This window comes from Loxodonta africana, chromosome X (genome assembly GCF_030014295.1).
Source record: "Loxodonta africana isolate mLoxAfr1 chromosome X, mLoxAfr1.hap2, whole genome shotgun sequence".
Classification (NCBI taxonomy): domain Eukaryota; kingdom Metazoa; phylum Chordata; class Mammalia; order Proboscidea; family Elephantidae; genus Loxodonta; species Loxodonta africana.
The window spans coordinates 158,308,150-158,333,628 of record NC_087369.1 but is presented as its reverse complement, the minus strand read 5'-3'; the positions used below and the strand labels follow the sequence as shown (position 1 = coordinate 158,333,628).

Genomic DNA, 25,479 nt, shown 5'->3' with positions numbered 1-25,479 from the left:
CATGGGGAAAAAAGGCCTGCAGATGAACAGAAAGAATTAGAGAACCTTATTACTGTAATAAGTTTCTTCCCAAAAGATAATTATGAAGAGAGAGGGGGAGACAGTATACATTTATACTTTCCATTCATTTCTTGGAGTCAATTTTTTCACCAATGAATTCTAATAATTTACCTTCTTAATACGGTCTTTTCTTTTGAGTTATTTTACTCCGAAGATACCTTACTGTCATATCAGTAAAACCCTCACTTCCAATAACAAGTTCAATACATTTTGTAGAGCTTGAGCTTACAAAATACTTTCACACTTCACATTCACTTAGGACAACCCTATAAAACAGGCACAGTAGTACATCCCTATTACTATTTTTTTTAACAAACAACGAAGAGGTAAGAGTTAGGTATGTCTTGTTGGTGGGGGTGATGGTGGCGGCAAGTCACATTCTGGGGCTGCACTGTCCAGCACTGCAGCATCTGGCCACATGTGGCTATTGAGCACTTGAAATGTGGCTAGTCTGAATTGAAATGTGCCGTAATTGTAAAACACACCCAATTTCAAACACTTAGAACGACAACAACAAAAAGAACAGAATGTGAAGTATCTCGTTAATCATGCTTATATTCATTCAAAAACGGCTGCAGCAGTGTATCGACAGGGAACTACCAGAAATTCAGGCCAGATTCAGAAGAGGACGTGGAACCAGGGATATCATTGCTGATGTCAGATGGATCCTGGCTGAAAGCAGAGAATACCAGAAGGATGTTTACCTGTGTTTTATTGACTATGCAAAGGCATTCGACTGTGTGGATCATAACAAACCATGGATAACACTGTGAAGAATGGGAATTCCAGAACACTTCATTGTGCTCATGAGGAACCTGTACGTAGGTCAAGAGGCAGCTGTTCGGACAGAACAAGGGGATACTGATTGGTTTAATGTCAGGAAAGGTGTGTGTCAGGGTTGTATCCTTTCACCATACCTGTTCAGTCTGTATGCTGAGCAAATAATATGAGAAGCTGGACTATATGAAGAAGAACGGGGCATCAGAATTGGAGGAAGGCTCATTAACAACCTGCATTATGCAGATGACACAACCTTGCTTGCTGAAAGTGAAGAGGACTTGAAGCACTTACTAATGAAGATCAAAGACCACAGCCTTCAGTATGGATTACACCTCAACATAAAGAAAACAAAAATCCTCACAACTGGACCAATGAGCAGCATCATGATAAACGGAGAAAAGATTGAAGTTGTCAAGGATTTCATTTTACTTGGATCCACAATCAACAGCCATAGAAGCAGCAGTCAAGAAATCAAAAGATGCATCGCATTGGGCAAATCTGCTGCAAAGGACCTCTTTAAATTTTGAAGAGCAAAGATGTCACCCTGAAGACTAAGGTGTGCCTGACCCAAGCCATGGTATTTTCAATTGCATCATGTGCATGTGAAAGCTGGACAATGAATAAGGAAGACCAAAGAAGAGTTGACGCCTTTGAATTGTGGTGTTGGAAAAGAATATTGAATATACCATGGACTGCCAAAAGAAGGAACAAATCTGTCTTGGAAGAAGTACAGCCAGAATGCTCCTTAGAGGCAAGGATGCTGAGATTTCACCTCATGTACTTTGGATATGTTATCAGGAGGGACCAGTCCCTGGAGAAGGACACCATGCTTGGTAAAGTACAGGGTCAATGAAAAAGAGAAAGACCCTCAATTAGATGGATTGACACAGTGGCTGCAACAACGGGCTCAAGCACAGCAATGATTGTGAGGGTGGCGCAGGACCAGGCAGTGTTTCGTTCTGTTGTACATAGGGTCACTAGGAATTGGAACCGACTCTACAGCACCTAACAACAACAACATGCTTATGTTGATTACATGTTGAATGATAATATTTCGGGCATATTGGGTTATATAAGATATATTATTAAAATTAGTTTCATCTGTTTCTCTTTACATGTTTAATATGGCTAGTTGAAAAATTTAAATTATGTGTATGGCTAGAATTACATTTCTATTGGACAGAGCTGTTCTTGAAGGTCAGGCAGGAGAGCTTGCCTTTGATTCAGCAGACAATAGAGTCATTAGAGATGCCAAGGCAGGGGGAGCAAGATTTAAAAAAAAAAAAACAGCATTTATGGTTCCTAGGTGGTGCAGATGGTTTGCACTTGACTACTGTCATGGATTGAACTGTGTCCCCTCAAAATATGTGACAGCTTGGCTAGGCCCTGATTCCCAGTAGTGTGTGGTTGTCCTCCATTTTGTAATCTGATTATCTTCCATTTTGTGATGTGTTGTAAATCGTAGCCTCTATGCCTGTGGTGCAGCCCTGATGGCACAGTAGTTAAGAGCTTGGCTGCTAACCGAAAGGTGGGCAGTTCAAATCCACCACCTGCTCTTGGAAACCCTATGGGGCCATTCTACTCTGTCCTATAGGGTCGCTATGGTCGGAATCAACTCGACAGCAACAGGTTTGGTTTTTGGATGCCTGTAGTTATGGTCTTATTTGGGAGCGAGCTGCCCATTATGTTAATGTGGCAGAATTAGGTCATGTTAATGAGGATTAGTTTATGTTTATTATATTAATGAGGTAAGATTAGGATGAAATGTATCTTGAGTCACTGCCCTACAAGAGATAAAAGCGAAGAGAATAGAGCAGAGAGAGAGGGACTTCCTGCCACCAAGAAAGAAGAGCTGGGAGTGGAGTGTGTTCTTTGGACCCGGGGTCTCTGTGCTGAGAACCTCCTAGACCAAGGGGAAGATTAATGAGGACTTTCCCCACAGTGGACAAAGAGAGAAAGCCTTCCCCTAGAGCTGGCATCTTGATTTCAGACTTCCAGCCTCCTAAACTGTGAAAGAATAAATTTCTGTTTGTTAAAGTCACCCATTTATGGTATTTCTGTTATAGCAGTACTAGATAACTAAGACAACTACAAACCTAAAGGTTGCTGGTTCAAACCCACCCAGCCACACTGGAGAAGAAAGGCCTGGCAACCTGCTTCCATAAAGATTACAGCCAGGAAAACCTGATGGAGCAGTTCTACTCTGTAACACATGGGGTTGCTATGAACCGGAATTGACTTGACGGCGACAGGTTAAGGAAGATGGAGGCAGTGGTCGTTAAGTGGCAGAATTCTTGCTTTCCATGAGGGAGACCTGGGTTTTTTTCCTGGCCAGATACCATTGTGTGTGGGGTTGCCGTGAGTCAGGGGCCAACTCGAGGGCAGCTAACAACAATAACAGGGTGCTAGCTATTTAAAGGGAAGCCCTGGTGGTATAGTGGTTAAGAGCTACAGCTGCTAACCGTATGGGTCGGCAGTTCGAATCCACCAGGTGCTCCTTGGAAACCCTATGGGGCAGTTCTACTCTGTCCTGTAGGGTTACTATGAGTCAGAATCAACTCAGCGGCAATGGGTTTGGTTCATTTGGTTAGCTATTTAAAGGCACTGGCAGTGGATCTTTTCAAAGAGCAAAAATAATCCTTCACACTATTAGGTAGCTCACTGAGGATATTAAAGAAGGATGGTAAAGTTACAGATTTTTGATGAATCTTAGCAACATCTTGTTTAACTTTGCCAATGGTATTAATTCGAGAGCAATAGGAGATGTTAGCAATGGTGTAAACCTTTCTTTGCTGGGCTAGTAAAAAATCTAAAGCTATTTGATTATTAATTACTGCTTTAGTGGGCTTTAACCAATGAATTAAGGGATTGTAGTTGTGTCGTCATTTCATATGCAATATTGTCAGCTATTTCACCTATGGTAGCTGACAGGTTACAGATTGAAAAAAAAACTGTTTTAATTGTATTGCGTCAAACCAAGGAATGGTTGTTCGTAAAAAGGACCAGTTCCATCCGAGGTAGTCGGTAACGGAATTGCTGGTGTTAGGCTATGTTGGGCTAAATAAAATTTCAAATCACTGGTCTAATGAAAACTTTTATTATGGGTGTAAATATCTAGAGAAACTCTTAAGGTTCTCAATGTACATTGACATTTTATTCTCTAACTATCTAAGCATGGTGTGGCCTATGCATAAGGAAAATCTTTAGGTGGGGATCATCTATAGTGAACCTCTACAAAGGAATAAGTAACCATGATGAGCACATAGGGCCTGTTTAAAATCAGAGGAACTAGGGATACATAAATGTGCATTTACTAGCCAAGTTTCTATGTGGACATTATTATAAATTGATAACTTTTCAAAGTTTAATTCTCACCAGGTATAGTTTTGTGAACACAGGTTATTGTTATGGTCTTAGGCTGGGTTCTCTAGAGAAGCAAAACCTGTGTAGAGTATGTATATACATACGTATATATAGAGAGAGAAAGAGAGAGTGAGATCAAGGAAATGGCTCATGCGGTTGTAAAAGCTGGAAAATCCCACGTCTGTGGATCAAACATCAAGCTGGAGGCTTCTCCTGACTCATGTAGCTGCAGGGGCTGACGAACCCAAGATCGGCAGGTAAGACAGCAGGCTGCTGTTTCAAGTCCCAAGAACCAGAGGTCAGATGATAAGGAACCAAATGCAGGATTCAGAGCAGTGGAACGAGCCAGGAAGCTTTGCCACAAAGTCCATATATATTGGATGTAAGCCACAACCCCAGGGAAACTTGCTTTCAACTGATTGGCTGCTCATAGCAGATTTCATCATGAAAATGATTACATTTTATTAGATCTCATCGTGGAAGTGATTACATCAATATGTAACTGCCAAACTACATCATAGCTGCCAAACCACTGAGGATCATGGCCCCACCAAGTTGACATACAACATTAACCTTTACAGTCATGTGTAATAGTTCTATTCAGTGTCTTAAAGTAATTATTATACCAACTAGAGTATAATTGGGCTTCTTCAGGATATTGTTTTGAAACCCTGGTGGCGTAGTGGTTAAGAGCTATGGGTATTTATCTCTTTAGTTCTGGCATAATCATATGGAATAAACAAAACAACAGGGATTATTATAAAAAAAATAACAAGCAAGTAATACTATAAATATTTAGACAAAATAAATACTCTAAAAAAACCAATCTTTCAATATTATAGATTTTCACAAGCCAGGCACTTGCCCACAGCACAAGAGACCCATTGTAGCCACACACCTCCCAGTAGCCTATCTGGACCCTCTTGTAAACAGTAGTGCAGGCCAGTCCAAGCCAGCACTTTACAGTGAATGAATAAAAAGCTTTGCAGAAATCCAAAGAGACTACACATGTTGCTTCCTTCTCATCAAGAAGACTTTTAAATCTTTTATTAAAGGAAGGTAAATCGGCCTGGTAATATTTGCCCCGCATAAACCCATTTGAGAACTTGGGTTCTTCTAGGTGGTTCCAAACTAGATGGTTAACGAGTTTGAGTATTTTCCCAGATGTCCCAAGTTAAAGCTGAAGAGTCTAAATTTAGCAGGGCCATTATTTCTCTTGTTGAAAGAGAAACTGTTTTCCTTTTGCCATCTGCTCTCCTCAAGTTTGGGGGATACTTGCTCTGCAACAACACAGCCAATTTGAAGAAACCCATTTCAACAGCATTCTTAAAGCAATGTACTTTCTTCTCCAGTTTAGCATTCTAGCATCTTTGTTATCACCCACTGTCCTTGCATTCGTAAATGGATCAGGGAGACAGGGTGGTATGTAAGAATAAGAAGCCCTGCTTTTCCCATTAACTCTGTCTCCTGAGGAGACAAATGACTTTTCCCTTGGTCTCTGCCCTAGCCTTATACCAAATATTTGAGCAAGTTAAAACTTTTCAACTTCAACAATTTTCTTCTCACAACGAAAATGGATTCCAACTCTTCCCTCTTGGGTAAACAGAACATGACTACCATACAAAATTGTACCTCATGCAGCTATCGCACTGTGACAGCTGCATAACCTTAAAAGGTTAAAATTTTCTTTTAAAATTGTGTGTACAGCTGTTGTTGTTATGTGCCGTCCAGTCGATTCTGTCCTATAGCGACCCCATATGACAGAGTAGAACTGTCCGATAGGGTTTCCTAGGCTATCATCTTTACTGGGAAACTCTGGTGGTGTAGTGGTTAAGAGCTACAGTTACTAACCAAAAGGTGGGCAGTTCAAATCCACCAGGTGCTGCCTGGAAATTCTATGGGGCAGCTCTCCTCTGTCCTATAGGGTCACTATGAGTAGGAATTGACTCGACGGCAACAAGTTTATAATAGAGTAGAACTGTCTCAGGGTTTCCTAGGCTATCATCTTTACTGGGAAACCCTGGTGGCTCAGTGGTTAAGAACTCAGCCGGTAACCAAAAGGTGGGCAGTTTGAAGGTACCAGCCGCTCCTTGGAAACCCTATGGGGCAGCTGTACTCTGCCCTATAGGGTCGCTATGAGTTGGAATCAATGGATTGTTTTTTTTTTTTTTTTTTTGCAATCTTTACTGTAGCAGATCATCAGGTGTCCCTTCCGCAGAGCTGCTTGGTGGGTTCCAACCCTCAACCTTTTGGTCAGCAGCTAAGGGCTTAACCGTTGTGCCACCACGGCTCCGTGTCCAGCTAGCACAGCTACAAAGGCGGCTGTTAAAATCGTGCAGCACACATCAGGAAGACACTGTATCATTAAAAGAATGGAATTATCTTGCTTCTTCAGCCTCCTTTAAAAACTCTCTTCTTGCGTTATATTTTCTGACCTTGTCTGACACAATGTTTTTCCCTTAATACTCTTTAGCAATTTGGCCTGATTTCACTTTTTTGTGGTTTTCTCACTTGGCTGAAGGTACTGACATACTTCTAGGTTTAAAGGAGGCATTTTATTATTCTGTGTTTCATGTGTACTAGCATAGCTTGTTCTTATAAAATTATTTGTTTTAAAAGTATTCAGCTCTCTTACAGTGCCTTGTCTCAAAGTTACTTCCCCAAGGGCCCTTCTTACTAGCATCTTAAATTTGCAAAGTCCGTCTTATTTGATTAAATCAGTTCTCTTCCTGGGAACACTGAATGCTACCATTCTGTGGTTTAGTCTACCAATTTTCAGCCACATGCTTCAGGAAACACAGCCAGTCAAGACCACATAAAAGAAATCTAGCTTACTTGAGTCTTCTCTTTTTTAAAAAGTTCTTAAGAAATTGACCCCCTAATATATTACAGAAGCCTATTTGACCGTCTGTGGCCTGCTGACTTGTTTTCTCAGATGGTTAAAGACTCTCATGACCACATATTTTTTAAGTCGACTGGGCAAAGAAATGACTTACAGTTTGATTCTACTTTTGTGTTACTAACTTCTTTAAAATACCTAGGCTGCTGTTGTTGTTGTGTGCCATAGGGTCAATTCCTACTCTTAGTGACCCTATAGTGCATAATCAATTATAAGGAATAGTGTAAAAATATTTGCAAAATACATTTATGAGTTTTCAATTCTTACTTCAGGGAGCTGGGAGAGAATTCTGTATCAGCACACCTCTCAGGTTCACTTGAAAGCATGATAGGATCAAAAGAAATTTGGTCTTCACCAGTGGATGGTAAACATGTGGAAACTGAATTTTAGAAACTTTCCTTCTCTGTCCAAGAGTCAATTGCACCATTATTGAAGTAGAAACATCTTGGAGTTGCAAAGAATTTACCAAATGTGGTCAGATATAAATGGTAAAAAGTTTCCTTTCCTGATGGCAGACGGTTTCAACTGTAGCTATTGACCAATACCTATCATGGGGCGGGGGTGCTATTGTGGAGATCGCGTGCTCGATTGTTTAGACTTTGGTTTTTAATAAGAGAAATTCTTTATGAACACATACCCAAAATAAAAATTAACAAAGATGCCCTTGGAAAAATATACAAGGACAGGAGTGAAACCAAATATTTTTGAAAAAGTTGGAATAAATGAGGTAGCGGAATGGCTCTTTTTTACTTTCTAAATATTATATAGCATCTCTTTCCTCCAGACTAATTCTTTTTTTAAAAAAAACTCTCAATTTTTTTTTTATGAACTGCTTTTTATATTAGAAAAGTAACACACATTTATGGTGAAAAATCCCAGCAGAAATGCAAAGTTAGTGTCTTTCACCACTAAACTCTCCCCAGTGCATTCTTCACAGGTAACCATTGACTGGAATTTGCCCCGAACAGTCAACTGTTCACAGCAAACAGAAATGGCATCACCAGATGGAGTGACATTTACCAGCTTAACCAGAAAGTGTGTGGTATAGCACACTGAGCGCGCACAGGAACCGTTTGCTAAAATTTGCTCTGTAGGGAAACTAAAGCAATTTTGAAATCACCTCGAGTTCCAAGCCTAATTATTCCACTTCCTGCCTTGCAATTATACAATTCTCTCCTGTACTTTTTCGGAAGGAACAGTGGAAATAATCTAGTCTAACCTCTTCATTTTACAGATGGGGAAACTGACACCATAAAAGGTTAAGTGACTGGCACAGGGTCATGCGTCTCATAAGCAGCAGATTCAGGATAAGAACCCAGGTTTCCTGCCTTCCAGTCCAGCCCTCTTTACAGAGTGTCTAAAGTGATACAACTTGCCTTATTCAAATGGCAGTAGATGCTGTGATCCACCAGACCGGTGGAACTAAGAACACTTTTTAAAATCTGATTTTTTGTAAAAGGATCTAAATAGCTGCCATCAAGTTGACTCAGACTCCTAGCCACTCCATGTATGTCAGAGTAGAACTGTGCTCCACAGGGTTTTCAATGGCTGAGTTTTCGGAAGTAGATCACTAGGCTTTTCTTCTGAGGCACTTCTGGGTGGACTTGAACCTCAACCTATTGGTTAGCAGCTGAGCCCATCAACCGTTTATACCACCAACAGTCTAAATATACTTCTAATATACAGCTCAAACACATCACTATGAAACAGAGTTTACAGTGTCTGTACATATGTGGAAACCCTGTAGGTGTAGTGGTTAAGTGCTACGGTTGCTAACCAAAAGGTCGGCAGTTTGAATCCACCAGGCACTCCTTGGAAATTCTATTGAGCAGTTCTATTCTGTCCTATAGGGTCGCTATGAGTTGGAATCGACTTGATGGCAACAGGTTTGGTTTTTTGTTTTGTACGTATATGTAAGCTTTCAAGAAAAAGAGAGGGAGAGTTTTGATCCTCACATCTCCATCATTCTCCTATAAGAAATAAAACAGCAGGTACCCTCAACTTTCCAACGTCATGGCTGTATTAAAGGCCAGGCATTCATTCACCCTAGGACCCTATTGTCTAATGTCTAGTTATGTGGGCTCCGTTGTGCAGAGACAAAAATGCAGAGACCGGGGCTTCTTATTAGACAGCAGCGCCTCTGGCAACTTCAGGCCAACTTAAATCAAACCATGTTGGTCTAGTTCAGGCTAATCAACCACTGAAGGTCATACTCCAGCTCCCTTCCCCCTTCCTTCTGCAACATCTCATTACCTAATAGCGGTTTTAAAGCACCTTCTGTCACATCCTCCCCCTCAAGGCACACACTTAATGGAATGCCACTGCATTCAGTTCACTTCCTTTCCTCCCCCAGGCCTCCTGCTGGCCTTCTCTGTGTCCTCTTTTCCTTTGGTTAAATGATGTTCTCAGGGTTGGCATCAGGAATGGAGAGGCACAGTTTAGGGGGTGAAAGAGACAGGTATGGCTGAAGTGCAGGGCTCCTGTGAGGAAATGATGGGATATAAGTCTGTACAGCCACCACCTGTCTGTTAGTTTGCTGTACTGTGGTGCCTTGCATGTTCCTGAGATGCTGGAAATTATGCCACCAGTACAGTCATGTGCCACATAATGTCCGTTCAGGCAATGTCCAACTCCATATACATCCGTGGTCCCATAAAGTTTTTCTTTTTTAAGGAAAAGCAGCTCTCCTTTTGTTTATTATGTCCTCCTAATGATTTGAAGGAGCCTGGGTGGCACAGTGGTGCAGTTCGAATCCACCAGGCACTCCTTGGAAACCCTACGGGGCAGTTCTATTCTGTCCTCTAGGGTCGCTATGAGTCAGAATTGACTCCATGGCAATGGGTTTTGGTTTGGTTTTAATTGTTTTAAAGACCCCAAGCCCAGACTCTTGCATCACTGGACCGCGGGTGGTATACAGGCAAGCGAGGAAGAGGACATGACTCTGGGCTCAAGCCCTCAGGCTTTGTCCGGCAGGCAGGCAGGCAGCAGTGGCAGGGGTTGTAGGGCCCAGGCACCTCTTGCTCCTCAGGCAGGCGGAACAGCGGGCGGAGCTGCGCGCGCTCAGCTCCCTCCTCACTTGCTTTCTCTTGCTTCGCGGCCCTGCGGTCACCCTCTCAGCCGCGCCGGTTCCTCTGGCCTTCCCCAGCAGCTCCAGCAGCAGCCGCCGCCGCCGCCGCAGCAACAGCGGCAGCAACAACGGCAGCAGCGACAGCAGCAGCGACAGCAGCGGCAGCTGCCGCAGCTGCAGTGACGAGAACGACCGGAAACGGGCTCCCATAAGGTTTTAACATAATAGGCTTTAAGGGGGTTGGTTTGTAACTAAGGGTTGTACATAAATCAGACGTTCATAACCCAGGGGTTGCCTGTATATAATATAATGTTTGCACAACATCCAAGTCACATAACGTCCTATTTCACAGAATGTATTTTTTATCATGATGTTAAGTGACACGTGAATGTATTTCAAATACCAGCAGGGTCACCCATGGTGGGCAAATTTCAGTGGAATTTCCAGACTCAGACTAGAAAGAAAGGCCTGGTGATCTCCTTCTGAAAATTAGCCAGTGAAAACCCTATGCATCACAACAGAATATTGTCTAATAGTGCTGGAAGATGAGCCCCCTAGATTGGAAGGCTCTCAGAATAAACAGTGGCCATGACAACAGACTCAAGCATACCAACAACCGTGAAGATGGCACAAGACCGGGCAACATTTCCTTCAATTGTACATAGGTTGCCATGAGTAGGAGTTGACTTGACAGCAACTAATAAGTTTATACAGACACAGGGAGCAGATCCTACAGAGCTCTGAATGGCAGGCTGAGCAATTTAGACGTGATTCCACAGGCATGGGAAGCCTTTGAAGCCTTTTGAGGGGGAAGTGATCCGATGACACCAGCTTTTTTAGAAAGCTACCAGTTAGTGTAAGTAGGAATTTGGGAGACACTTAGGAAACCCTGGTGGTGTAGTGGTTAAGAGCTATGGTTGCTATCCAAAAGGTCAGGAGTTCAAATCCACCAGGTGCTCTTTGGAAACTCAATGGGGCAGTTCTACTCTGTCCTATAGGGTCGCTATGATTCAGAATCAACTTTATGGCAATAGGGTCTTTTTTTTGGTAGGAGACCACTTAGAAGGTTGTCATAGTGGTCAAGGCATAGAAGCATGAGGACCTGGATTAAAGTGATGGCAGTAGAAACTGAAATGAAGGAACATATGTAAGAGACACTTCAGAGGAATTATAGATGGACCTCAGTGCCTAACTGAAGATGGAAAGAAAGAATCAAAGATTAACAATGCCTGGCTTTCAATCCTGGGTAACTAGAAGATGGGGAATATGGGAAAGGGGGTTGGTTTTAGAGATATAAGGTGGTATATAGGGTCACCATAGGGTCACTATGAGTCAGACTTGACTCAATAGCAATGGGTAATGGATTGGGTATGCTAACTGTGAAGCTAATAGCAGGATAAACAGCCAAGTAGAGTGTCTTATAGCCAAACCAGTTGCCTTTGAGTAGATTCTGACTTGTGGTTACCCCATGTGTATCAGAGTAGAACTGTGCACCATAGGGTTTTCAATGGCTGATTTTTCAAAAGCAGATCACCAGGCCTTTGTTCTGAGCTACTTCTGGGTGGACTCGAACCTCCAACCTTCCAGGTAGCAGCCAAGCACATTAACCATTTGCTGATTAATCACTATAATCACTAAGAAATGGCCTTCATAAAAAGCTGATGATGGAAAAGCATCGTCATAGAAAAAGTACTTGAAACCATGAATGAGGTAGGATGCTTTCACCGAAGGAAAAAATTTCAAAGATAGGAAAAGAATTTTCAGTGAGAAGGGGGAGAAATGGAATAGAGGAGATAAGTATCTTTAAGAAAGAGGCAGTAAACGGTTTCAAATGTCAAGGGCAAAGAGAATAAACAACGAAAGAGCAAGTGCTATTAATGAATAGTATAGTCAGGTGAACATGGTTGAAAATACAAAAACTTCCTTTTTCTATGAACATCAGGCACAGCCCCACAAAAGTCTTCATGTAACTTTTCTCTGGTTAAGAGCTCAGTGCCTGGTTTGGCAGCTTTTATGGATTGAGTTGTGTATCCCCCCAAAAAAGTCCTAACCCCTGGACTGGTAAGTGACATTGTTGGGGAAATAGGGTCTTTCTTTGCAGATATTATCAGTTAAATTAACAAAGTTATACTGCAGTAGGATGGGTCCTAATCCTAATCTCTTCTTAGTGATGTCTTATAAAAGAGAAGGAGAAACACTAAAAAAGAGTCAGACACACAGAGGAAGACTACATGTAAGGATCCGTCTACAAGCCAATGAACCTCAAGAAATACCCAGGCCTACAGAAACTGAAGGAGAAAAGGAAGGATCTTCCCTAGAGCCAAAAGAGAGGGAGAGAGAGAATAGCTCTGACTACTGACACTCTGAATTTGAACTTCTACCCCCATAACTGTGAGAAATTTTCTGTTCTTTGAAGCCACCCACTCTGTGGTATTTTGTTATGAGAGCCCTAGAAAACTACAGCAGCAGCATCTCCATTTCTTCTCTGAAATTCACCCCTGGCCCCTGGGCACCTAACTAAACAGGTGAATAAAAGCTAACTGGCTATGACAGGGGTGTGCCTTGAGGAGAATGGGAGATCTGGATGAAATGAGGACTGCACCAGCAGGTGAGGCACAGCTGATACAGAAAACTCTGGAAAGGCAGTATGGTCCGTTCAGGCCTTTAAAAAAAAACACTTCTGCTTCCCAACAGATTGGAGATTAGAAAAAACTAAATAGCTAATGTGGAAACCATTGCATTCATTCCCCACCCCTCCCCCCCCCACAGGAAATACATTTATCAGGAGAATAATAAATCAAAGATGGTATATCAGTTTCTGATAGCCAAGGTCTAACCTGTTGCTTTATCAAGCCTACCACTCTTCCTACAGAGGCCACTCAGCCTATGTCACCTGCCCCCACCCCCCAACACACACACACACTACATCAGGCTCCATCAACAACTCCACTGCTGTCCCTGAGTAGGGGCATAACTGTGGGACATCAAAGGCAAAAGTGTGTCACAAACAAATGCAATATGAGGGACAAGGTCCCGGGGTGTCATAAATGGTTAAGCTCTCGGCTACTAATTGAAAGGTTGGTGGTTCAAACCCACCCATCGACACTGCAGAAGGAAGGCCTAGCGACATGCTTCTGGAAAGATTACAGCCAAGAAAGCCCTATGGTGTTCAGTTTCACTCTGTAGCATGTGGGTTCACCATAAATCGGAATCAACTTGATGGCAACAGGTTTGGTTTTTTTTATTTCAGTCAAGGAAATACAGACAATCCCAGGATTATGAACAAGTTCCATTCTTAAATCTGTCTTTAAGTTAAATTTGTATGTACGTCAGAACAGTTAGGTACAGTTCATATCTAACATCAGTGAGTCAAATGTTTGTCTTAGTATCCAGTATATAGGGTACCTTTCTATGCATAAGGAAACCCTTGTGGCGTAGTGGTTAACTGCTGCTGTTGCTAACCAAAGGGTCAGCAGTTCAAATCCACCAGGCGCTCCTTGGAAACTCTATGGGGCAGTTCTACTCTGTCCTGCAGGGTCGCTATGAGTCGGAAGCTACTCGACGGGCAAAGGGCATATACATATATGTATATAGCATTTTCCCTGGTACCAAAAGGGAAAGAGAACTTCCCCCTCCCATTTTCTTAGAGCCTTTACTATGAGTCGGAATCAACTCGACGGCACTGGGTTTGGTTTTGGTTTTGGTTTTCCATGCGTAAAAAACATTAAAGAAACACTTCCAGATACACTAAAACCAGGGCTTCAAACCAGTTCTACCCAGTTCAGTCATGGCTAACGAAGCAATACTCAAATGGATGAATTTTTAAAATGTGGATGAAGTGGAATGATAATTAGACCAGGAAAAATTAAAGGTCAAAGCCGTGCTAGAAACTTAATCTCCCTCTTAGAAAACAAGAGCAGCGTGTACGTGGCATAGCAACCAAATCTCTTGACCTGCAGAGTCAGAAACAGCAGTGCCCCACTCAAAGATGGCAGCCTACTGTGCTGCTTTGAATGTGTTTCGCTCCCCACGGTCCTGGCAAGAATCCAGTCTCCTGCATCAGGCTCCTGAAAGGGCTCACTACAGCTTGTCTGAGTCTCCCATTCCAGAGCTTTGACCCGTAATTTTTCCTGCTCCACTTCACCCAAATTTAAAAAATTTGAGTCCGTTCCAATTTCGCTTCGTTGATCGTGACTGACTCAGTTTGAAGCAGTTCAAAACTTTGACTAAAACATCTTCAACATAATAACATAGTAATAATAATAATAATGTTTTGATGAGCATCACAAAGTAGCACCCATTTGTTATTACAAACCATTGTACGTACCTCAATTTTTTAATATAATAGGCTTAAGAGGGTTGGTTCGTAACTACGGGTTGTACATAAGTTGGACATTTGCAACCCAGGGAATGCCTGTACTAAAAATGATAATACTAAGCAGTGATTATTTTCATTCATTGAATGCTTGCTATAATACCCAGCATTGCTATATTAAAAACAGCTATAAATAATTGTATGATAATTCTGTCTAAAAACGTATGGCTCCAGGACATATATCATAATGAGTAAATACCAGTGAGACATTGTTAAAAGGACTGCTCTATTGTGATCGATAGGAAAAGTGAAGTGGTTAATTACTTAAGACGCTAGGATTGAGACAGACCTGGGTTACTATTCAGCTGTGACTTAACCTCTCTGGGGCTGGGTTTCTTTATCTGTCAAATGGGGATAATAATAGTACCCATAATATAGGCTGGTGGGGAAGATAAACAAAATAAGCACTTTATATTCATTGGCACACTGCCCTGTACATAAGCACTACTCAATAAATGTCAACTGCCATTATAAGAAAAAAAAAAAGAGTCCTGGTGGCACAGTGGGTTAAGAAATTGACTGCTAACCGAAAAGTCAGAGGTTCGAACCCTCCCAGCCGCTCTTCAGGAGAAAGATGTGGCAGTCTGCTTCCGTAAAGATTTACAGCCTCGGTAACCCTATGGTGCAGTTCCACTCCATCCTGTAGGGTCACTATGAGTCGGAATCAACTCAATAGCAACATTTTCTTTAATTTGTTTTGTTTGTTTTATTATAAGAAGCAATTATAATACTGCTCATTATTACAAGGAAACAAATATTAAGTCAAATCATATCTGAAATATAAGGATATGCTAGAAAAGCTGGGGCTGTAACATGGAATTTAGAAAGATCCAAAACTAAAGCTATAAAATGGTTCCACCTTATATCTGTGGCATTTATCAGTATACCTGTACTTTCATCCAGGCTCAGAATGAGACATTGGTAATTCATGGAAGCCACCCACCACCGTCTGTTAGTTTGTCTTACTGTGGTGGCTTGTGTTATTATGATGCTGGAAGCTATGCCACAGGTATTTCAATTTCCAGCAGGGTCACCCATAGTGGAGAGGTTTCAGCAGAGCCTCCACACTAAGGCAGACTAGGAAGAAAGGCTTGGTGATCTACTTCCAAAAACTAGCCAATTGAAACTTCATGAATCACAACAGAAAATTGTTTGACTCGCTTTCTTGGATACACCATCAGGAGGGATCAATTGCTAAGGGAGGACATCATATTTGGTAAAGTAGAGGGCCAACGAGGGTGAGGGAGACCTTTGATGAGATGGATTGACACAACAGCCGCAACAATGGGCTCAAACATACCAATGACCACAAAGATGGGGCAACGCTTAGTTCTATTGGACATGGGGGTTGCCATGAGTCAGAGCCGACTGTACAGCAACTAACAACAACAAAAATGTCGTAGTAACAGAAATGAACATCATCAGTCACTCCTGTACCCCTCACTAGGAGGACAGAGTTTAGAGAGAGCTAACTGCTGCCAGAAGGAATAAGCACGGGAGCCCTCCTGTCACGTGGCCCTCCCCTCCCCGCTTTTAATGCTACTGATGACTTCCCATAAGACAGGGCTCTGCGAGAGAACATCAAAAAAGCCTTCAATAAGAGCAGTGATACAGACCCCTCTTTGTTTCTTAGGTTTTATACTAAGCCGCGCTACAGAATTTATTCTTTATTCCGCTTTTCTTGAAGAATACTGTTGGTGAGCATCATCGGGCTGAATAGCTATGTAAATCTGATAAGAAGCATGTAACATATTCCTAATAATACTAAAAGCATGAACTGTTTAGTGACACTGGTGAGCACATATTACAAACAGATTTTTGAATTACTGTAGTTGCATTGGAAACCAGAGTTCATATGTATATTCTACTGTACTTAGCCCAGGGAAAAAAAAACTTCTAACCCAACCAGTTGGATCACCAATGGCATCCAAAAGTCTAAGCCACCAAACTGGCTTTCAATACAAACAAGAATGGGATGCTTTCATATTTTGCCCCAGGGCTAAGGGTTATCAGCCCATCAACTCTGAACTGTATGATAACCTTTCATGTATAAAGAGTCCTTTATGGCATTGTTAATTTTAAACAGAATTTCAAGAGAAAGGATCCTGCCTCAGAAACAATTTCTAGGACAGGAACATCATAAATTATCTTAAAAATGAGTATCAACTAACACCGTCTAATAGAAATATAGTGCAAGCTGCATAATTTTTTTTAAAAAAGTTTTTATTGAGCTTTAAGTGAACGTTTACAAATCAAGTCAGTCTGTCACATACAAGCTTATATACACCTTACTCCATACTCCCACTTATTCTCCCCCTAATGAGTCAGCCATTCCAGTCTCTCCTTTCATGACAATTTTGCCAGTTTCTAACCCTCTCTACCCTATCTCCTTATATTTTCAAGTAGCTGAATTTAAAAAAAAGGAAAAAGATGAAATTAATTTCAATAATACAATTTATTTAATACCTATTTAGTATATCAATATAATGTTAATTTAATAATATCCAAAATCGTATTTAAACTTATAATCAATATAAAAATTCTTAGTGAGGTATTTTATATTCTTTTATTCATAAAAAGTCTTCAAAAGCCAGTGCTTTACACTTATAACACATCTGGAATCAGACTAGGCACCTTCCAAGTGTTCAATAAGCACACGTGGCGTGGCTAGTGGATACTGCACTGCAACAGTGCGAATATAGCAAAGTTACAGATATAACTGGTAAGTCTGAGGAGCCATGCCTACCCCCACTGCCACTTCAGTCCCTTACCCTGTTCCTGCAGTCTTTATAGTGCCCCCACCCCTCACTGGACTCACCATCCACAGAGTTGTCAGGAAGAAGGGGGGAAGGATATGTTTTCAACAAACCAAGTTGGAAATCCAAATCCTTTCTCCAATAGAAACAATACTAAACACAATAGTTCTGTGGTTAAGTGACATTAAGGGTTAAAAAGGCTTTCCTGAAGAGGAAAGTCTGGGAACCTAATCACTATTTCCAACATTGTATTCAGCAGATAATGTGTTCCAAGTTCCCAATACACTAGAGGCCATGTTTACATAAGAGTTTTTCATTTAAGGACTTAAATTAAACCAGTCGGTTTCCTTATTCATCCTCCCATACAGAGGGTCCTTCCATCCTGCTCTTGTCTGGAAAGCACATTTCTCCCTGAGATGTGGAACAGCTGCCATGTTTAGCCGTTCTGTAAAACTGGGAATCCTGTCTCTAATCATCTTCCTGAAGCAAGGGCATATACTTGCCCTTTCCTTACCTGTGCCCTGCCCTTCTGCCATCCCTCCCACCCCAATCCCAACTCTCAGGCCAAAGGCTCTCAACCAGGCCAGCACTAATGCAAAACTAGGCAATTGCAACTGCTTCTGGGTCTCTCCCACCTTTCATTCTCCCACCTCCCTCCAGCCCATCTCAATTTATAGTTCTGCATAATAATAAGCAAGCGAGCATACCGGCAACCAAACCAAAAACCAGTTGCCATCCAGCTCCTCAAATCCACCAAATAGCTCTTCACCCCAGGGGAACATGTACAAACTCCAGCTTGTAGGCTTCAAAGCACTTTTGCATCCAATCCCAACTAGACACAATCTTGACCTGATCAACTGTATTCTCTTGAGGCCCCTTGTATCTTCTCTTCCTCATCTCCAATCCTGTGGTTAAAGATCTCCTCTTCTCTTGACACCTCCCATACCTTAACCTGCCTTCTCCAGTTACCTCTGGCTATCCTCTCAGACCCTTGAGAGCTAGGACCATGTCTTCTGTTATTCTGGTGTCCCTTGGGCCAGATCTTTCTTAGTGTCATCTTAGATCCCTATAACGGAGCTTGGAACTGAGGAAGTGCTCAATCAACACATATGGTGAATGAATGTCTAGATTGCTGTAGTAGCCTCATAGCTAGTTGGTCCCCTTTCACAAACCACTGTCAGACTAATCTTCCAGAAACACACCATTTTTATCATATCACTTATCATGGTGATAAAAGTCAGGACAGTCAGAAGGGGAAGGGGAATTGCAGGAAGAAACATGAGGCACTTTCTGGGGTGATAGAAATGTTCTGTATCTTGGCCTATGGTGGTGGCTACATGAATGTGTAAATATTTAAAAAGTCATCCAGTTGTTCACTCAAGATTCCTGTATTTTACTGAATATAAGTTATACTTCATCCTTCCTTCTAAGGAGCATTCTGGCTGTACTTCTTCCAAAACAGATTTGTTCATTCTTCTGGCATGATCGTGGTATATTCAATATTCCTCACCAACACCACAATTCAAAGGCCTCAATTCTTCTTCGGTCTTCCCTATTCATTGTCCAGCTTTCACATGCATGTGATGTGATTGAAAGTATCATGGCTTGGGTCAGGCACACGATAGTCTTTAAGGTGACATCTTTACTTTTCACTACTTTAAAGAGGTTCTTTGCAGCAGATTTGCCCAATACAATATGTCGTTTGATTTCTTGACTGCTGCTTCTATGAGTGTTGACTGGGGACTGCCCTCCACAGGTCAGTGGGAATAGGAGGGGGCTTGGGGGCTTTAATGTATATTGCTTGAAATCTTTTTCCCATTTATTGAGTGCCTACTAACATCTAGGCACTCCTTTGGGTACTGGGGATACAAATACAGAGAAGTTCAAATATGTGCCCGTAAAGAGCTCACATGAGAGCGACGAACATGAACAGTAATAATCACCACATAACATGCTAAATGCTATATTTAAGGTATGGATAAAGTGCTGTGGGACCACAGAGGGAGTGGCTATACCCTGTTTGGAGTCCGCATGGGGCAGTGGGGGAGAATGAAGAGCTGAGGCATGTCAGCTGAACCAAAGTGTGTTCCAGGTGGGGGAAAAGAACGTATGCAATGAAAACAGAAGTAAGAGGCATTGTGTGTGGGGGGAAGGAGGTCTAACAGCTCAGAGTGGCTGGAGTCAGTCTGAGGTCCGTGAGAAGAGAGTAGGATACAAGGTTGGAAAGGTAAGACAGGGACAGATCATGAAGGGCCTTGGAGGCCAGGCTCAGGACTTATGATTTTATCCTGAAGGATTTTTAGTAGAAGGACGACTTTTTATTTTACCTTAGTTTACTTCATTTTATTTTGCTTTTTTACTTTATTTTATATTAAGAATGATCAACCTGGTGGCAGCAGGGTGGGGGGGAACTATTGGAGAGCAAGAATGGAGTAAGGGAGGGCAATGGAGTGGCTGCTGCAACAATGGTGCAGGTGAGAAATGATGAAGGTTGAAACAAGGGAAGAGCAAATAAGAATGGACAGATACGAGAAAGATTTAAGATGCTTCACAATTTTGTCAGTGTTCCCCAGTCAGCTTCCAGCTGGTGCCACAAGTCTGAAGACTGCACTTACGCCCTTGCCCATGAATCTAGTGGTCTACCAATAACTCTCCCCTTTTCTCATTTCAAAATACTATCATCGTATGTTTAAAACGGCCAATGAGGAAGGCAAAAAAGGAAACAAGATCTCTCGAGAGAAACAATTCATCATAAAAGTCAATGCACTGCCTTTGTGGCATTTTGAGTTCTAAAAGCACCTTCCATTTTCTTTGAGGGCTCTCTCAGACTAAGTCACTACTGCTTCACCCAAAAGCACTTCCTTAGCTTCCTAACTACAGTGAAAGTCTCCCCTAAGAATCAGTCCTTTTCCGAATAAGTCCCATAGAATATATTTATGGGCATATGAAAAAGTGATTCCTTAGTTAAAATTCCAATAAATGTCTGGAACACAGATAATTTTTTTTTTATAAAGCGTAAGTTTACTTCCTAAACCTGTAAGCTGAAATTCTTCCTGCTGACACACATTGACAAAGGCACGCAGAGAGCAGTAAGCAAAGGTAGCTACAGGATGTTAAAAGGTGACATTCAAGGACAATTTTTACTTGTTCAAATGTTGCATGTTTTCAAATTACAGACTTACGGTATTTCTTTGAAACACTCTCTCTTCCTATTTTTTAAAAATTCTGACCACTATATGTGGATTTCAGCTATTTCCAGAAAAGTGGCTCCGTTTTATGATAAAAAGCATTTCTTTCAATAAAAAAAGGATATCATTTTAAGAAGTATTTCCAAACGTAAAACTACTTTGAATATTACATCCTAACTAAAATAAGTACTTTTCTTCTCAACAGAACACCCTGTCTAATGATTCACTTTCTTCCTGGTACTTTCAATTTGCCCACAGTTAATAGTAGTAACGAGCCTACCTCTGCTATGTACTGAATAAAAGGAAGTTATGATTCATAGCTAAACAAAACATACATGACAGCAGAACTTCAGCCAAGGCTATTAAGAACTCATCTACAAACACACACACACACACACACACACACACACACACACTTTTTAAAACCACAGATTAGTCTTAAAAGAACACATTGGAAATTTAAAAATATTAACAGGGTTTCATTCTGTGTACACTAAAGACACCATTGTTTGAATGTGGTTGACTCCAAAGTAACAGTGGAAACAGATGTAGCACAAAATGCTTGCACTTCATATGCTTTTTATATGATGGCACAATGGTTAAATGCTCCACTGCTAATTGAGAGGTCAGCAGTTTGAACTCAGTAGCCACCCCTCAGAAGAAAGATGTGGCAGCCTTGGAAACCCTGCGGGGCAGTTCTACTCTGTCCTATAGGGTTGCTATGAATTGGAATCAACTGGATGGCAACAGGTTTTTTGGTAAAACAAAGTTAATTTCATCCATGCAGAGCTAACTGGAAGTAACAGGTATGACTAATTTTAAAAGAGCATGTAGCATGTACTATGGAGTGTGCAGTAAAATGCTACTAAGTCTTCAGTGAAATACTATATTCACCTACTTAACAGTATATATTCATGAAAAAAATCCCAGTTACAGTAGTTTTTCACAACAAGATTTATTGTCAGAGCTTGTAAGTGGATATACTGGGAATAGTTACATGCCTATTAGGAAAAATCCTCCCAACCAAATTCACAACTCATGCCTGTTACAGCACCAGTAGAAGGGAATCTACGAGTAAAAAATAAAATTCATTTTGCAGTGTTTAGAGTTGGGTATAACCAAGGCCTGACAAATAAGCAGCTATTGTGAGAAGAGATAAACGATGGCTCTCCCACCTTAGAGAAATTAAGAAAATATACTTCACATTATTCTGCAGGAAAATAAGGTACAGATAAAACCCTATCTAACATCACTGATGGAAGGACCTCAGAATCCTAATAAAGAGTGAAGTTTTAAGTGGGAACTAAGACGCCTGCTGACAATTGAAGAAAGACCTATCTGATAACCAGTGTGACAGAAAACAGACATTTATGGCTCCAAGCTATTAGTAAGTGAAAGACTAGACTAAGTTTTAAGAAAAATTCACCAGATGTTCTAAAATTTCAAACCTTCCAAACTAGCTAGACCCCAAATGTAAAAGAACAAATAGTTACCACATGCTGCGGGGAGGGGTGGGGGTGAGCAGGGGGGAGCGGTCAAAAGAGCCTCAGAAAAAGAAAATGTTCCGGAAACATGGCCTACCATTAGCAAAATGACAAGAACATAATGAAAATCATAAACCATTTCCTAGTACATGTAGTTATCATATAAGATTAAAATGAAAAACCTGAATAACCTTGGAAAAGCATAGACTACAAAGATAACTGATTATTAATGATAAAACTATTATGCAAAGTATCTTCCCATGTCTGACCTACATATGAAAAAAAAATCAAATTCAATTTGGAAGAATTTTTTTGCTTTAACAAATGTAGTAGATAAGATGACAAGATAAAAAGTTAATGGATGAAATTTGCACGAAAAACAAAACCCAGCTTTTCCCCCTCTGCTCATAGAATGATCTGGAGCCTTTAAAATACCATAGATAACTTACACAGTAAAAATTTTAAGTATGAAGACTATGTGGCAACCCAGAAAAATTCATAGGATAAAATAGGTGGAAAAAGCAGAATACAAAGTAAAATGTACAGTTTATTTTTTGTGTGTGTGATTATGATGCCATGTAAAAAGAAGCTTTGACAGTGGTTATTAAAGTGAGGTGAGACTTCTTTTTCAAGGATTCTGCAAATATTGCCATTTAAGTTTTATAGAATAAAAGTATTTTTAAAGAAAGAAAAAAGCCCATCTACAATCTGGGCACTCAGAAAATGTTAAATAGTTGTTGCTTTAAAGAAAAAAGAAAGGCACACTTCTTTGTAGTTTATTCTTTTTACTACTTAAAATCAAAGAGCAAGACTTCAATTATCCACACTAGAAATGGTGGGTTCTTATCTGTGCTAGTAGTCAAAGGGTGTAGACCTTCAGACTTAGGACATGCAAACATCTGCTCTTCTATGCGGGGAAAAAAAATGGTCACACCCTTGGGGAAAACTGACATTTTTAAAGGCTTATGGAATTTTGGAAGATGTCACTTTTACTCTCATTTTTCTAAATAGAAAAATTAAAAACCGGTAACAATGCAATAAAGCCAGAACACTTTTAAGGAGGAACGTATTAATCAAACTGTTAACCGAAGCCACACGTTACAAAATTAACCTCCCTTGAGTCTTCTTCTTTCTGAAGGAACACTCTCTAAGGCCAACTCTTCAGTTTGGCAGATTCCAATCATTAAAACACCTCATTCTGCTGAAGCGGCTTACAACACATCCAGACTGCGCCCCCTCAGCACTATTAAGATAATTCTGAGAAAAAAACATGCCTAGCAAAGGGCGTCAAGGATTATGGTAGTAATATTTTTAAAGTTCAAACATTCAAGCAGGACTCTGATGCCAGGTTGATCTTATTTGCGCTCTATTTGACCTGGCCACCACAGGCAAAGCCATTCATCTCCTCACTATAGGAACATAAATTGTTAACGACCCCACAGAAGTGAAGTCCCCCCTACTTTTCTCCTGCAGGTCAGAACCCTGGGAAGCAAATCATGGAATGTGCCAGTAAGAACTGTGCACAGTCCAACCCTCCCTCTCTTTCTTTTTCCCAGGACAACCCCCCACGTGGCTAACACAAACTCCATTACGATATAAGTAGGTAGGCCAGGTCCCTAAAATGCTCAGTCCGGGTGGATTCTGACTGGCATCCCGCCCCCACCCCATCGTGGCTCCGCTGGAATCGCCAATGAAACAGTAGCAGTAACTAGGGTAACTGGACAAATTCCAGAGAAGAAACGGAAGGCGTTTCTCCGGGTCTGGGCGTGGGGAGGCTTGCAGGGCGGACAGAATTGCCATTGGGTGGGGGTGGGCTGGAGGCGACAGAAGTGAAAAAGCAGCCTTGGTGAAGGCCGGTGGCCCGGCTGCCACGCTCTCAGCAGGAAGAGGAGGGAGCAGGAGGAAGGGGGGAGAAGGAGGCTAAGAAGCCGAGAAGAGCGGGAGGTGGCGGAGGAGGGGAGGCAGGGGCGCGGCGGGGCGGGGGCGGAGCTAAGGCCCCTGGAAAGCCCGCGCGCAGCGCCACCAGCCGCCAGGGGCGGAGCCGCGCGCTAGTCCCGCCCCTGGGCGCAGCGCGTGCGGAGCGCGCCCGGGGCTGGGCCGCCTCGCCGCCGCCCTCCCTCCCGCCTCCTTCCCTCCCTCCCTCTCAGCACCGTCCTCAGTCTTCCTCTCGCCGCCTCATACAAAAGCAAAATGTCCGCCATCTTCCGCGGCTGCGGCGCTCACCGCTGCTCCTAACCCGGCCCGCCTGCGGCTTCCCCGCGGGGCCGGCCACCCGGCCCCACCCCACCCGCGCCGCCGCGACTCGGAAGCCGGCGCCGCTCCGCCCGCCCTGGGCGCGCCCCCGCGGCCCCCGGGCGACGCAGGACCGCCGCGGGCGGGGGACGGGGGTAAGCTGCCCCGCCGACCTGCCCCCTCCGCGCCCACCCACCCAGAGGGCCCCTTTACCTTGATGCAGTACGGGGGCTCATCGTAGGTGACCAGCATGTACCTGTCTCCGCGACTGGCCGGGTCGCGGGCGCGCAGCTGCGGAGCAGAGATGACGGAGGGCAGCGCAGGGAAGAGGGAGGGGGCGACACGGACGTTACAGAAGCACCTGAATCCGACCCATCCCTGGGGGCTCTCCCTGCCTCTCCCCTCCCCTCCCTTTACCTTCAGGAATAACTCCACAGCGCCTTTGGCAACGTCCAGATAGGAGGTGCCCAGGTCAGTGCGCTGGTTCATAGAGGCGGACGTGTCTATGAGGAAGAGCAGGATGGGCATCTTCCTTGGCACCCCTGGCTCCGGCTCCCCGCTCGCCTGGCCCTCTGGTCCTCACTGCCCTGCTGCACGACCCAAGCCCTCAACTCTCGCCGAGCCAGGGAGCAAGAAGCAGAGGGGGAGACGGTCCGGGGCAGATGGGACTGCTGCCGTTCTCTGCAGCCCCACTGTCCCCTCCCTCCCAGGGAACTTGAGAGTGGAAGCTTGTGTAGCCCTGGGGCCCTCCCCCTTCCTCTCTCCTGCCACCACTACTGCCGCCACCGCCGCTGCCAGGACCACTGCCCGAGCATCCGTCCTCGCTCACTCGAGTGCTCCTCCAGACTGAGAGCCCTCTCTGTTCGCCGCCACACAACTTCTGTCCGCTCACCTACCATGGGCACCATGTGACCAGGACCCGCGCCATTGGCTGCCAATTATGTGAGATTTGCATATTCATTAGATGACAGAACAAGGGGAGGGACTTGGGCGAACCCTGGGAGTTGAAGTTTGAACCTAGGCAGGAGGTAAGGGGAAAAGTTAAGGACCCTCGCTAGGATACTCCTTTATAGGACTTGGAAGCTGTTACGATGATTAATTCGGGTATTTGGGATGGAATTTCTCTTGCTCTTCAAAGATGATGGTGCGAAAGGAAGAGAGAGTTTGAGCAACAGTTGTACACAAGTACAGAAGCAGATGGTTGCACAGGCTGCACAGAAAACGCTTTGCTAACTGCACTCGATGATCAGTCGTGCCAGTGGCTAAGATCAAAAC

General features: G+C 42.8%; 1 protein-coding gene across 10 annotated transcripts in view; it reads right to left on the bottom strand.

Annotated features, from left to right (window-relative positions):
• INTS6L (integrator complex subunit 6 like) overlaps nucleotides 1–25,113 on the bottom strand; it is a 71,406-nt gene extending 46,293 nt beyond the window's left edge. For 2 of the 10 annotated variants that reach the window (XM_064277633.1, XM_064277631.1), the window contains exon 1: nucleotides 24,418–25,110. In XM_064277633.1, coding sequence (XP_064133703.1) covers nucleotides 24,418–24,732 — 315 coding nt within the window. In that variant the 5' untranslated portion in view covers nucleotides 24,733–25,110. Of the gene's footprint in view, nucleotides 1–24,417 lie in introns of all 10 variants that reach the window. The other 8 variants (XM_064277630.1, XM_064277638.1, XM_064277632.1 and 5 more) reach the window with 7 other exon arrangements.
• Between the last annotated feature and the right edge of the window lie 366 nt (nucleotides 25,114–25,479).